Here is a 16,350-nt window from a genome sequence, read left to right as displayed (position 1 = left end):
CAGAAAGCATTATGTTCCACTATATTTCTTACATGCGTAATTTTAATATATAGACCCACTTTATATAGTTAAATGTAATGGGTTACAGATTGAAAATGATTTATATAATTTATTTATTTCAATTATCGGGTCACACTAAACAAATTAATTTTATAGAGTATAGCAAAATATGACGTTACAGAAGTTCAATTTCGTACTATTTTACACATACCTGATAATTTTAAAAACTCTCTGAATGTAAACTATCAAAACATTAATTGTATCGTGATTACTATTTATTAAATATTTAGACATTGAAGTTCTGTAAATAATTAAATAAAACAGTAGACGACATTCAGATAAAAAATTATATTCCTTTTGCTGGTAGGGGGGAGAAGTATAAGTTCGATGCTAACACAAACTCTAAAATTCTTTTTGTCTTTGAAACTCTCTTAAAAACTGCATCTGAAAAATAAGAGTTTACGATTCTCTTTTTCTAACTAATAAAGGGAGGGGTGTCCAAAATCATCAAAAACATGCTTACGTAATGCCTGAAAGAACATTGGTTTAAAATAATAGTTTTCTAAATGAGGGAATGAATTTCTGACATCATTGTAACAATCAATAAAATAATCATAAACAAAGATACATTTTACGAAGCACTTATTGGAAGCAGAGAGCATATATTTACTAGATTATTCTTCCATGATCGAAGACAAAAATGAAGGCGTAGACGAAATGAACGAGTTGAACGTGCTGTTATCCTGCAATGTTGATATGGGAATTGAAAGACACAAAGAAAAGCAATAAATGACGTCAGGAATTTCATTACCCAAGGAGAAATCATTGAAACAGAGGTTGTTGTAGTAAATGAAAACGAAGTTGTTTCCCGTCTGGCTTTCGTAATGCGTATGAAATATTGCTAAAAGTGAATGGGATCTCGAAATCGCTAACTACGTGATGCTGAGAAAAAGTGTCGAAAGTTGGAGAGCATCAGAAAAATCGGCATATTTCGTTCGGAAAAGATGTTTGTTTTCATTAAGTAATAAAATTTTTATGTTTCGATTGTCGTCATTTTTGGGGAATTCCTGATACTACTCCTCGAAAACCAACTTTTTAAGTGGGTATATATATATATATATATATATATATATACACGGGGATGACATTGAGTTGGCTAATTAATTTTTAATTTGTGTAGAGGATGTTTTTAGTCATGAGATCAGACACAAAATAGTAGAATGACGTACTTTCTTTCAATAAACATTCTTTTTTTTGATAAATGGATTTGCTCTGGGAAAGGTATCAGATGGATTCACCCAAAATATCGGGGGCAGTCGCTATCTAAGAAATATGGTCCCGNTATATATATATGTTTGTTTCTTTTTAAATGTTGAAGAAAATAAGCTGTGTTCACATTTCGAAGTGTGTTGTGGTGGTCTGAACGACACTATGCATAATCAATATTTTGCATTCGAAGTTAAGAGAATTAGACATGTGTATCGAACATGTGACTTCATTTGCATTCTACAAAGATTTCCATTATGAAATCTAGATTTCAAGATGGTGGCCCAAGGCACCGAGTCGAAGAAATAAGTTCAATATTGGAGGAATTTTTTTATTGTTAGTTACATAAAAAGAAATGTTTCAAGAACCTAAAATATACTTTGGTTGTAACTACAATGGGAAAAAGACTTAGGGAAAAAAAATAAAAAGTGAAACTTGTAGTATTAAATACTTGAGTATTAAAAACATACATACTTATTACATACAAACTTGTAGTATTAAATACATATTAAATACTTGACGAAGTTAAAATTTTTTTATTTTCATTTAGTTTGGGTTTGACATCTGCCATACGTGTCAATATGCAACAGAGTGACAGAGAAGTTAAAGTTATAAATCAAAAATATTTTATTGTCAACTACATGTATAAAGACATTATATACTACAAAACATTGCAATTTGTAAAATGATATTACAACAGTGAAAAATTACACTTCAATGCTTGAGGCCAGTAAACTTTCAGGATAACCTTTTTTTTTCCCCTGGCACATTCAGAAAGGAACAGTTATGAATTGTCCTTTATCAAATCTTGACCGATCACCGGTTTATAGAGGGGTTCACAGTAAAACGTAGACTTTCGCCCCCCTTGTAATTTTTCCATTGCCTGATAACTTTGTAAAGCTTTTCTCCCGGAGAATCTGTACAAGCGACATCTCTATGACCATGGATTTCCGGAGTGGGTGTTAGGTAACCCTAAAAAGAAATATTCGATTTTCTAAAACACATCCTAATAATCCAAGTAATGATATAATGTATGTTAAGTATTTGCACTTGAATGATGATTTTACTCATAAAATGATTACCACGCCAAATTTTAAAATTTTTACTTCTCATTAAAATACTACTACAACAATACCAATAAAACAAAATGATAATATGACATAAAAATGCTTTTTTACTTCTTATTCGCCAGTAAACTATTCCGGAGTACCGTCACTCGAGTTTTAATGAACACACATAAAATCTTTTGAAAGTAAATATAACTGTTAATTAATAATGGTAATCACAAATAATTTACTCTTCTTGAAAAAAGGAGGAAATGTCCCTTCATTAGTTTTTTTTTTATTATTATTAATATTGAGTAAAATAGCTGCAATTTTTTTTTACTTTTCACTAAAGCTGAAAATTTAAATTTTCAATTAGTAGCCACCGGACGGTTTACTTTAATAACTTCACTGTCACTTTTTCCTCAAGAATAATGAGTCAGTGACCGATATCGATAGGTTCTTTTTATTTAATAGTCACATTTTGCAAGCTTTTCTTTTCACTTAGATTAAATTACGTTGTTTAAAATACTTAGTTTTAGATGCTTTACGTAAAAGGAGCTGCATTTTTCTGGAGGAGAAATAGATGCGGTGAATCACCTTATGGCACGATCGAAGAAAATGCAATCCGATCAAACACTCAGCTTCAATACCTGGAATTGAACTTCCGTCACAACCGAGGTAGACGAAGGTTTTACCCACCACAACGATTGGCTCACGGCTATTCAAAGAGATTATAGCGATAGTAAAATAAAGTTTCAATAAGATTTCGAACATCTCTTTTACAGAGGTTCCCAGGTTTCTTATTGAAAGAACAGGATCCTTTCATGATACAAATAAAACATTTTTTTAAAACAATGAATATTATTTTTTCATATTTAATTATAATTGAAAATGCATTACCTTTTTTATACCACAATCCACTAATTGTAATGCGGCTTGTATCATTGGCTTTGTTGGCGTGTCATTGTTAAAGTTGCCCATGAATGCAACCCCATAAGAATTAGTGTTGTAATTTACAGCATGAGCCGCCGTTAAATTCCATCCTCTTCCTTCATAAACTCTGCCATCTCCACCAACTAAGAAATTATAGGCAATATCCCACCAACCTAAAATTTTTATTAAAAATATATGACCTTAAAATATAACTATTTGGGTAAAAACGGTGCACAAGTTCTAAGAACATATACTAATAAAACAGCAAAACAAATTTCAGTAAATTGGAATTTACTGAAATAAACTACTCTTACTAGTTTTAAGATTATTAAGTTTAACAGAATTAGTAAAATAAAAATATTATTTGGAATTAAAAATATCTATTAATTTCTAGACCTATGAAATCTCGTTTCCTCGCAACTCTTACCAATAACAAATACAAAAAACAATATTTCCCATTGAAATACCTATACTTTTATCCTTTAAAATTAACACTTGCTGTGTTGTTTCTATAAGTTAATTTTTTATTTGGTAAAAAAGTTTGAAACTCATATTTCATACAATTCTTCACTCTTAGTGAGTCAGAATGTTTCAAATCGAGATGGCATTACTATTTGGGTAGAAACGGTGCTCATTAAGAACATGTACTAATAAAACAGCAAGAGAAATTTCAGTAAATTGGGAAGTTTTGGTGGTTATTAAGTTTAAATGTATTAGTCAATGTTAATTTTTATTTTGTTGAACTAAAGAACGTTAGAAATTTTTAATATCTCAGTGCGCTGCCGTGTAGCAGCAGTAACTGATTCAACGGTAATTAAATATTGATAATGCTGGGTAGTGTTGAGGAACTGTAGTAGGAGAGAACAGTACTAAAAACAGAGGTGCCTTGCACTAAAGTGGGTAACGTGAAAGCTAATTGGTCGCATATACAAGCTAGACATAAGTTGAGAAAATCGATTTTATGTAATAACAATACAATAGTTGAGTATTGTTGAACTAAATACTTTTTTTACCTCTTTCATCCAAGTGAAGATCTTGAATGAGTTGAACTTGCCGCATACATTCTACTTGTTTCTTACAGAAGGCTGTCACTGTATGTAATATGACAACATGGTTCACAGGAAGATTTATTTCTCTCTCCCGAACTGCGTTCCTCGCTCTCCATTGCTTTCTGGTAACTATCTCTAGTCTTTCACAATCATACGATATTTCTAGTATAAAAGAACGACGAAAAAAAAAATAAAAAGTCATAAAAAGCATTTCTGGAAAAAATATCACTGAAACAGTGGTACGACACACCGCAATGAAGTTGTAATTGAGTAGCTGACGTAGACTTAGGTGCGCTACCCTGTAAGATTTATAAGTGTGTCCCTATCTGAGACTCACCATAAAAAGTTTAAAATTATAATATGAAGCGAAAACAATTTGGTGATGAGATATTTGGGTATATTTATAATCACTATTTTATTAAAGAAAATTAAAACAGCAATTGCTATGAAATTTGGCAATAAATTGTAACACTGTATACACTTACCATATTGAAATTAAAAAGTTCTTTTTAATAATAGGAGGAAATCTCTCACTATCTTATAGTCATTATATTCACAGTTCATTTAAGTATTGTTACTATTTATGAAGTAAACTAAAAATATTTCAGAAAACTTAAAAGGCTTTTATTTTAACCCATATTGTTATTTTTTTTGGTCTCAAGTCTTGTATGCCCCAGCACTGCAGAGGTACTATTAATGCTATAAGGCTAATGTGCATAATGCTACTGTTAGAAACAAAACAAAAAATTTAAAAAAAGAGTCAACTTCCTATAGTTAATAAACAAGGTTTCTATTTAAATTGCATCAATTTTTTATATTTTTTTGGATGAAGCTGCAGAAACATGTAACAGCAATAAATCTAATACGCTAGTTTTAAAAATAATCAAGTTATCATAAATATGAGACTGATGCTTCAACTACTTTTATAACACTAAGGGAAACTTTAATACTTTCTTTTCTAACAGAGATATGAGAATCAAAAAAATTTTTTTTTGTTCTTAAAATCAAATGAATCACGATTGTGCCATAAATATTATTAAAAAAAATCTTTTAAGACTAAGGGCTTGTGTTTGCGAGCTTTCAAAACTATAAGTTTATTTAAAGATTTCATTTATCAATAATGTAAGCAGTGTAATCATTTTTTTTCCTTTTTTGTTTTTAATTTGCAGTAGAAATAAACCTTTAAAAAAAACAATAATACTCTAACTGGTACATACAAAATAAAAAAATAAATTTCAAAGCACATACAAAAATACAACTGATAGTAATCAACTTCCACGTTAATTAATATTTCTTCACAATTGTTTCAGTGAACAAGAAATATTGCTTGAGAAAAGGAAATTTGGTTAGGAAATAAGAAGATTCATACTTCAATCAATTTGGATTACATTTTAGGTTAAAGAAATCTAAAAAATAAGATTGATTGGAGTTTTCAATATTTTGGAGAATATGCTACAGGAATAATAAAAGAATGACAATAATAAGTGTTAGGAATTGCCAGTTAATCATTTAATTGAAGAAAAAGAAGAATTAGACTGTATTAGAACATTGGTTGCTGGGAAACTATTAGGATAAATTCAGATAAGGTATCTCAGATTTGGAAATTTCAGAATCATTTGAACAAAATATGAAGTATACCAACAAAAGATATGAAACTTGGCATAATTTATATTATTAATTTTCATTATTGAATTAAATAGTTAAACATTGAATTAAGAGTTAGATAATTCCTTAGGCTTAAGTTATAAAATGGCAATTTGAATGGCATTGTTAAGGTAATATTTGCATGTAACTGAGTTTAAAAAAACCCTGCTGTTTTCATATTTTTTCTTTGATGTTATTTAGACATACAGCAGTTTTTATTAATTTTTAGGAATTTAAAAACTAAAACTAGGTGTGACAATTGTAATCACATTACTTTCCTAATAACCAGCTTTTTAATTCACAAAATTTCTGAAATTTTTAGTAAATTTAAATGATACCAAGAGTTTTTCAATAAAAATTGCTAAAACTATTTAACTTTTTCATTAAAAGTTATATCATGTGCGTCATGATGGAAACGCTCAAAAATAATCTTGTAATCTGAAAATTTTTACATATCAGGCTAAAACAATAAACTCATTTAGTTTAAACAGTTTTAATTTTGCACTTAATTCAAATTTCTTAAAGATTTATTTTAAGCAGTGAACAGTTTATTAGACTTTGTTAAAAACTATATATCCTGACTTCAAAGTTTACACTTCTTTCTTTTTTTGGGGGGGGGGCGGTATTAGATATGCTTTCAGAAAACTGTGTTTAATAGAATTTAATGTGTCACAAAGTGGGGTTAAACTTTATTCTCTACATTATTATTAAGCTTATCATATCAGATTATAATATTTTGAACTTTATTACCATCTTATCAAACTATGAAGTAATGGATTCATAATATATTTATTCCATATAATATAATTCTTTCGATTTCAGTATTGGAAAAAAAAATGAAAATGAAATGTTTAAAGAACAGGTATGAATTTTTGGTTAGTTTTTATGATTTGATTGATTATGATTGGTTACTATGATCTTTAACCCTTTGTACTTAGGTTCTAGGTTTTTCTGAGCAGTCATTTTTACCTAAATTACTGTTGATATGAAATCAGATGATATTGAATAGGAATGTAATGTGCAGCAGATAAATTTCAGCTAAGTTTTTTTCCAGGGAGAAGAACGCTTGAAAGAAGAAAAATATGCTTAAAAAAAGCCTTTTAGTTAAAAAATCTGCAATTCAGAAAACTAAAATAAGATTTTTAATTAGAAAAATGTTAAGGGTCCTCTCAAATGAAAAGAGGAAGAAAAAAAGAATTTCTTTTGAAAACAGAAACAAAAAAATATACCTCCAGTACATGCATCTTCTGTTGTGAAAATACCAGAATCTTCCAAGCGTACATCAAATGATACTGAACGACATGATGAAACTAAAAAGTAAATGTATTGATAAGAAAATTAAAATAAATTTAACACCTAGAAAATTTTATATCCAATAAAATTAAAATAAACTTAATATGTATATACATACAAGAATTAATGAGTTTTAATTTATTTTTTCGCAAATATTAGAAGACCAAAAAAATCTAAATTCATAAAAAAAATTTTTAACCACAACTTTAAGTAACAAAACATCATTCAAAACTTTTATTTTAAACATAATAATATAATTTTTTTTAAAAATTTAAATTCCAGATAACGAAGATGTTTTACTTTTCAAAACACTTTTTCCCGATTTTTTTTAAAAGTTATTAACCGTTTTAATCATCTATCTAAATAGCACTGGTAATATTTCAAAATATTATAAATATAATAATTCGTAAACTGAAGCTATTTCCATACAAAATATGGGTTGGATAATGTAAGACTTGTACTAGAATCAAAATTTTAATTTACATACTACTATCCTGTTTTATTGTAAGTATAAACTCTAAAATATCTGCTTTACAAAGTAAATTGTTTTTAACACAGCTTACTTTCATCTACTTGAAGTGGACTTTCTTCACTCTGAACTTGCAAACATCTCTGTATATAAGATTTAGCATCTAATTCTGAAAATATAAAAATTAATAAGAAAAAAAGCATTCAATTAAGAAAAAAAACTTCAATTAGATGCAAATTCAAATTTATACAAATTTATTTTACAATCTATTAATTAACTTTAACATACTATTCATGAACATACAATTTTTACCACTAAATCTAAAAAAATATTACATTTTATAAATCTTGGTAAGACTAATTTATAATGAGAAAAGTAAAATTATTTATGATAAGAAACATTTTTTGATAAAATATTAGAAAAATAAAAATATTTTCATGAATATTTGTATGAAAAAAATACCAAATTTCGGTTGCAAGTCTTGCAGAATATCATGTCGACCCATATTTTCCAGGTATTGAATAAGCAGGCCAATGGTTGTATGAGGAAGTACAGTCCATGCATCTATTATTTTAAGAGTTGGACTATCATATCTTTCAAAAATTCGCACTTCATTATATTGAAAGTCCATCTGATCTGCCAATCCACGATAGTCCCGAGCAAAACCACTTTTAAATAGAATTTCTTGTCTCGGATCAAGAAATTCTCTCAATTTCAGTCTAGTTGAACATCTAAGAGCTTTGGCTGGAACGGCATTAAAATCCAAAACTTCCATGCCAAAATTTTAGACATTTACCTGCAAAATAAGAAATTATTTTTGAAAATTTTCATTTCATAATATATTCATGTAAATTTCTTATAAAATTTTTTTTTTTTTTTAGAAATTAACTGTTAAAATTCATCATATACAGAGGCATATTTTATGTACCGTAATCAAGTTATAGTTGAAAGAGTTGTTAGTTTAACTCGCTCCGAGGACAAAATTCCAAAACAGAAAATATTCAATACTTAATAATACTACGATGAACTTCTTATTCCCCTCTTGCGATTGAATTTCTTTATCTTATACATGCCCTCGCGATTTTCTGAATTATTGTTGTGCCCTCGGATTGCAAAAGGTTGAAGATCTCTAGATTAATATGCTTATTTGTAGATCTTAAACTACACCAATCATACTTAATTTCTAAACTGCCATCATAAATCTCTTTAGCACCACATTATTGTTTGTTAGATAGTTAATATGGTAAAATTCACTAGGTATAATGATGAGCAAGAACATTTTAAATCAATAAAGAACTATTTAAATCAAATTTATTAAACACTGAATAAAATATCACAGTATAAATTTCGCTAACGCAACTATGTTATACTAAAAGTTATACTATATTATGTTATACTATATTATTTATAACTTCCAATACCAAGAAATTTTTTTAGAGTCTCTTTGGATATCCCTTTATTATAATACGTAAAAATAGTTGAAGGCCCTAATTTATTACTATTAATCGGCAACACTAATCAAATTATTACCCTTACACTAACCAAAAGAACTACCAAACTTTTTTTTTAAAAAAAAATAAAACATTCACTTGCAGTATTTGCTCAATGAGGAAATCAAGGTCAGGCAACCAAAACAAAGACACAATCTATGTACCAAAAAAGTTTCCACGAACTACGATGACAGTTTTCTTTAAATAATTAACAAAATATTGATTTTTAGAAAAATTGATTTTACTGAAAAATTAACTTAAAAATACATAAAATAAAAATTTCTAAAGTGGCAAAGTAACATTTAGTTGAAGCCCAGACATCCTTATGAAGATTGACTTAAATGTTAAGCATCATAAAATTACACAAATGATTACACTATATAATTTTAAATACAAAATGCATGATTTATAAAAATTTTAAATTAATACTAGCTCTCAAAGTTTTTCCTTTACATTAAATAGTTTTTCTCTACATTAAAAAAAGTTGCTACCACAAACGTTTCAAAAACCTTCAGCAGTATATGTTTTTCATTCTCAAAACAGAAAAAATATTGGATAAAAAACATGAAATCTTTCAAATATTTAAAAAGCAATCTGATATGAAAATTTTATTGAAGTGCAGATTAGTTTTTGAGTCTTTAATATCAAAGTTGAACAAGACATTTTACGCTGCATAATTTAATGCATAGAAAACTATTAGAAAGAGAATTATGGTTTTTTTGCAGCCACATACTTTAATGTCAAAGATGGATCAGTTCATTTCACTTTAATCAAATTTTGAATTAGGTGAGGTTAGGTTAGTAGTAAATAAATGATTTTTTTTTCATTTATTATGGCTCTTTGATATAAGATATAAAAGAAAAACTTAACAAAGTAAAATTTATAATTTTTATACAGTGGCATACTCTTGTGTCTGTAGATAAAAAGGATCTTGGTTTTCTTTTAAAATCTCAAATTAGTTATAAAGTAACATTTAAAACCATTTGAAACAAATTTTAAAGCTTATTTTCTGGATTTTTTTTTAAACAAAATTCATTTATTTAATTCTGAATGATTAACAAAAAAATAAATTTTGCTGCAATTTTCGAAGACAACATGGCCAAACTATTAATTTCATGAAAGAAAAATTTAAATATTTTAATTAAAATGCTTGATCAGGCGCCATTTTCTTAACAACAAATAAGAAGCAAAATTTCCCTAATGAACAGGCCGAAGAACTTGAAAAAACTCTCCAGAATATTGGTAAATCTTTCAGAAACAGAACACGCCAAACATTTTAAGAAAAATTCCTCAATAATTTTTAACTTCTATTATCAACAAACTTGTAACTGATAACTTCCGATTTCGGGATTGCATACTGTTACAGATGTGTGTATTACGGTAAAATACATTTTTTCTGTCTTCAATTCATTACAAATTAAAGTTTTGTCAACATTGCTTTCTTCATTCCAATGAATAGTTATAGAATATTCTTCTTCTTTATAGAATAGTATATATTTCTGTATCTATATAATTTGGAAAAAAACAATAAAGAATCACCCGAATTACTTGAAATACTAGTATCATTTGTGCTGATTATTAATACATTTTTATCGTTTTCTTGTTAAGTATTTTTCAGTTTTGAAAGAATAATTTCAACTAGAATTCAGCTATTCTATTTTTAAGCTACATATTAAAATTCATATCGAGACCTTGGAATTATAAAATTTTGCTGCGTGGTATGTTATCTAAAAGTAATGAAGGGATAAACTATGTATATATTATTTGAGAATAAAATTTTCAAACTAAGAACATATCATTTTGGAATTCTCCGGATTAATAAATCAGGTTAGTGTTATGATTTTCATAATAAAAAACTTGCTTGTAAATATTTTTTTTTTCTTATTTGATGATAGTCCTCTACAGAATGGTTTTTTACGTCTGATTAATAACTATAAGAATAAAAAAAGGAAACTATATGGAAGTTTTTTATTTCAATATGAGGAATTTTTAAAATCATTTTTTTATCCTAAGAATTTTTTATTACGTGTTTTAGTGTATAATTTTTTGAGAAAAATTGGTGTTAAAATAGTTTTTTTGAAAAATAAAATGGTATAACATTATGTGTTTATGTATACTTCTTGCATATTCCAATGAAGTAATATGATTCAGAAAAGTATGGAATAAAAATTCGGTACTTACGTATTAACGCCACCGCAACTACAGATTTGGCGGGTTTTAAGTGCAGCCAACCTACACCTAAAATTTTTGTGACAAATCATAAAATAAAACACTATTTAAAATCAAATCGCTTTCAAAATTCAAAACACTTTATTTAAAATTAAAGTAGCTAATCGGATTTCTGTGGAAAATGGACCGATATAGAGTTTAACATAGATTCAAAAAAGTCTCTATTTCATTTCACCTGATGCTGTCTCCATATGAACTCTAATAAATAAGATTTCAAAGGAAATTATATTTCCGAAACGTACGTTTACATAATAAAGTTTCATGTCATGAGAATTGGTAATTTTTTTTTTTTTTGGTAAAATATTTCGTTTCTGAAGAAATGAAATTGCATCTTGTTCTATTTTTGGCAAATCCCAACGACGCATATTCGTAGCACCAAAAAATTGTGTCAAAAATCGAAGAACATATAATTTTAGAATTCTTCGAATTTATAAAGCAGGTAAGTGTTATAATCTTTAAAATAAAAAATTTTACTTGAAAATAATTTTTTTTTCTTATTTGATGATAGTTTTTCATAGAATGGTTTTCTACGTCCGATTATGAATTAAAAAATAAAAAAAGTAAACATGTAAGTTGTTTATTTTAATGTAAGGAATTTTTACAATTGTTTTTTGTTTTGTTTCGTAAGCATTCTTTATTTTAAGTTTTTTAGTTTCGAAATAATGGTTTTTATTAAAACTTTTTGATAAAAATTGTTGTCAAAAAACTTCGAATTAAAAATTAAATTATATAAAATTATGAGGCTTATGTATACTTGCTTATTTTAATGTTTGAAATAATATGATTCTTAAAACTACGGATGTAAAGTTTAAATAGGCCTTTCATGTTATATCATTAAATTTCGTAAAACTATTTCTCAAAGAGAGAGAGAGAGAGAGACCATTTTGTTTTCGTTTGCATAAGAAAGATTTTTTAAATTCAATAAGCCACAATAAAGAAGGATCGTTACAATATGCTACAGGCCACATTATAGACGTCTCCAGAGTAAAGGAATGACTGTTCATATAGAAATCGCAGGTATTCGTCTCATACAACAACGCCCACTATAGTTCGTTGCGATCGCGAATTAAAAATTTATGGTGGGCAATCACACTTGGGAAAAATACAGTGAAGATATTTAGTTGAAACCTTTACTCCCAATCACTACTCCACAAACACAAGTACAACCCACACAACATCGGCTTCAATGATGAGAAAGAAAAAAAAATCAGGAAAAATATAAGCGGCACATAGCAAATCAGTTCGAAAACGAATTAAATTTACAAACTAGATCAATTAAATTTATAACTCAATATAAAGTAATAATTTGTCAAAAAAAGGAAAATTAAAAAAAAACATATAATTAAAATTATAAGGTTTTTTAAGTTATAGATAGTTTACTGGAACTGCTACACTTGAATTGCTTAAAGATTTCTGAAGAATAAATTGGAAAAAATAATGGTGGTTGTCAAAAGAGTAACATATTTATACACCTCATTAATCACAGGAAATAGATAGGAAAACTAACAAATAATTCTACACGAACATTAAGAAAAAAATACGTGAATAATTTAGCATTAAAAAGAAAATTTTAAAGAAAGACAAAGTAAACTTTTTACCTATCTCAGGATAAAAAATTTCGAAGAGCAAAGGCAAAAGATATCATAACATAAAATTGAAAAGACTAATAATATGGTGAAACTAAGAATAATAAAACAATATATTCACCATGAAATGTTTACAAAAATTAAACAAAACAGAGAAAGTGAAAGTATTCATTTTTTGGAAAGATAAAGGTTTCCTAACTTGATAAATTTTTAAGATAATTTTTTACTAACACAAAAAAAAAAGAAAGTTTTAAGCAAATGCGTTATAAATGAAACTCTGATTCATGCAAATAGCACTGGCTGAAAAACTTATTAGTGTTTTTCAATTGATTCAAAATGATCTTCAACATATCTGTATCATTTTTATTTTCGAAAATTACCTCAAGAAAATGAGATCATTTTTGTCATGGACTAATCTCGCTACTTTCAGGGACCAAAACCTTCACTAGCCATGCGTTTTTTAACCTGATTAGTAAAATACACTTACTGCAGGAATCTCATCAATCAGGCCCTCGTTCATATCAATGAATTCGCATTTCTTTCACATGCAACGAAAAGCTCTCTTTACCAACACCACCGAGATAGTGGGACAAGGCCTGAGTACGGGAGGAATGAGACATGCAAGGCAGACCGTTAGATAGGGAATGGGATGGTTTTGCTTATCTTATTACGTTATGCTTCACCACTTAATCATCTCAATTTGTTAGCTTCTTGTAAATTTGAAGATAGAATGTTTTTATAACTTTTTGCAGCTTTGATTTAATAAATTAATTTGGAAAAAAAATTTATTTGATTTAAATTAGTTTAAAAAAAAAAAATGAAATCATGATTTTTCTTGATTTTAAAGACTTTGTTCAACTTCATTTACAACACACTAATAATTTATATCTTTCCTTTAGAAAAAATACAAAATTAAAGAAAAGCTAATTAATATAAAAAGTAACTCAAAATTATTTACAAATTGAAGATAAACAATCGTGTATTTATATCTTGTATCAGACATTCTGTAATACGAATAAGTGACAAACACTCAATTTTTTTAAAATCTTAATATAGAAATTCCTTTCATGAAGTATAATTTCATTTCCAATAACTGATTATTCGTTTCATTTAAAATTGTAATTTTGATAGTTAGTTTNTCGTGTATTTATATCTTGTATCAGACATTTTGTAATACAAATGAGTGACAAAAAACTCAAATTTTTTTTATTTATCTTAGTATAGAAATTCCTTTTATGAAGTATAATTTCATTTCCAATAACTGATTATTCGTTTAATTTAAAATTGTAATTTTGATAGTTAGTCTCGTCTACTTCTAATCTGTTTTGCAATTAATTAAGGACATTAAAATCAATGATTACATTATCTTCAAGACCCAAGCCTCAGCTTTCAAGTTAAAATAATTAATAGATGCATAGTAAATGACGATTTACAAAACCACGTGGATCAGTTAAATATATTGTGTGCCTTTAACCTGTAGGAATGTTCAAAAACTATCAGTAAAATTAGTAAGGAATAAATTATCCACCTTTCTATTGAAGATTAATAAATGGAGTAGCACTTTATATCGTTGCATGCTTTGATGCAATAAAAAACAGATTTTCCCCATACTTAAAAAGAAAAAACATACAGAGTAGCAGAGAAAATTCTGCAGATTTTTTGTCCACTTGAAGGATTAACACATATTACAATTTCTAGACTCGTTAGCTGATAAAATGCAGAAAAAAAAACACTACACTGAGACACAACATATGTGTCTTGTGGCAGCTAAGGTGTTAAACACATAAATTGTTTTGAGAGTGAAATTAAAATAATAATAAAGAAATAACTTATTATTTTTTTGACAAAGGCCATCTGAAGAACAGCAGCCATTTTGAAAGTCACCTGGACTCAAGTTTCGGTTATACTCTTATCCTCAATCGATCAGAGTTAAGGTGCTGAATAAAGTAAAAAAAAATCAAAGACATAACATGAATTAATCTATTTTAGTAAAACCAACAAGTCTTTATTAGATAACTTTAAATATTTTGATAGTTGACAAAGAAAACTATTATTCAAGCCACAACCACATGTTGTGAGGAAAACAAAAAGTCATTATTTATGATTCAAAGAAGTTTAAAAATAGGATAATTAACATGGCTGAAACAAAACCTGATTAAGCATACATTCAAATGTAATACTTCCTATACCAGCTCTTCTCAACTTAAAAACAATTATTCGACGGCTTTGAGGAGAACTCCTCCAGACCAAAAGTCTGTGACTTTCTGCTGCTATGGTAACAAGCACGAGCACATTTTTAATGGGGGTGCAATAGAGGAATGAAGGCATCGATTGGTTTACTCACGCTGACCTATGCCAAGATCAAGACAAAACTATCCACCACACACACCTATTCAAAATGACTATTCCTCGTAACCATGGTACCCGCCACGATGCGAGACTGATGTCTGAAAGAGTTTTCCTGACAGCCACACTATATAGGTAAATGCAAACAACCATAACTACAAAATATAATAACATAGATTTCAACTTAAAAAATTTCATTATAATTCCAATATCATGTTATGAGCTTTGAAACTAATATATCCAATGTTAAACAGCAAAAAACATTTAAAATTTAATAAATTTTGTCATAGATAATAACCATTTGCACTAAATTGCAAAAATAACTAAAGAATTTGAGAAAGGATGAACAGAAGTAAAAAAAAGGGATTCTAATGAGCCAATTGTTTGATTAACATATTTTAGTAATTGATTCAGCCTTAAACAAATATTGAAGCTCACTATGGGAATACATAGACATTTACTCATTTTATTTTCATCCAAAAACAAATATTTTTTTATTCATTTTTCCTTTAAACTATTCTTGAATTAAGTGATTGCTCTAATGTAAAAGTTAAAACAGCTTTTACGATAATTGTTTTAAGAAGAAAAGCTTTGAAACAAATCTTAAATTTCTTTCTACTTTTAAGCTTCAACAGTTCAAAAGAAATAAATTGAAAAAACAATACTAACTACATATCACAAATGTGTTTTGAGTCTAAACCCCCATATGAGGAAAATTGATCATTTTAGCATTGATTTGTTTAGAAGTACAAGCAAACAATGAAACATTACAGGCACAATAAATTTGAAAATAAAAAATTCCATCTTTTTTATAAAATATGGAAGTCAATTAATTTTTAATAATGAAGAAATAATTTTCACAACAAAATTAAAAAATAAATTAGGACATTTAATTTGAAAACTAAATAAACTTTTCTAAAACAAATAAATAAAACAATAATGTCTCTAGTTAAATTATCACAGCTATACACTTATAACTTCTATCAAAAACTTAAATAT

The 16,350-nt window shown here is 27.5% G+C and overlaps 1 protein-coding gene across 4 annotated transcripts; it reads right to left on the bottom strand.

The window, feature by feature from the left end:
- Nucleotides 1-1,869: 1,869 nt before the first annotated feature.
- LOC107437177 (peptidoglycan-recognition protein LF) lies at nucleotides 1,870-13,641 on the bottom strand. 4 transcript variants are annotated; one of them, XM_043051675.2, is made up of 8 exons: nucleotides 13,493-13,629; nucleotides 11,372-11,428; nucleotides 8,163-8,496; nucleotides 7,795-7,869; nucleotides 7,168-7,248; nucleotides 4,259-4,456; nucleotides 3,213-3,418; nucleotides 1,870-2,238 (listed from the first exon to the last, which is right to left on the bottom strand). In XM_043051675.2, exons 3-8 carry the CDS (start codon nucleotides 8,473-8,475, stop codon nucleotides 2,083-2,085), a joined length of 1,029 nt encoding a protein of 342 aa, XP_042907609.1. In that variant the 5' UTR covers nucleotides 8,476-8,496; nucleotides 11,372-11,428; nucleotides 13,493-13,629; the 3' UTR covers nucleotides 1,870-2,082. The 4 variants fall into 4 exon arrangements, with proteins under 4 accessions (XP_042907609.1, XP_071036145.1, XP_071036144.1 ...); XM_071180044.1 differs by lacking the exon at nucleotides 13,493-13,629 and adding an exon at nucleotides 13,018-13,035; XM_071180043.1 differs by lacking the exon at nucleotides 11,372-11,428 and having other exon boundaries at nucleotides 13,493-13,641.
- Between the last annotated feature and the right edge of the window lie 2,709 nt (nucleotides 13,642-16,350).

This window comes from Parasteatoda tepidariorum, chromosome 1 (assembly GCF_043381705.1).
Source record: "Parasteatoda tepidariorum isolate YZ-2023 chromosome 1, CAS_Ptep_4.0, whole genome shotgun sequence".
NCBI classification, from domain to species: domain Eukaryota; kingdom Metazoa; phylum Arthropoda; class Arachnida; order Araneae; family Theridiidae; genus Parasteatoda; species Parasteatoda tepidariorum.
Note: the sequence above shows the minus strand (reverse complement) of the source record. Positions and strands in the feature narration are given on the sequence as shown.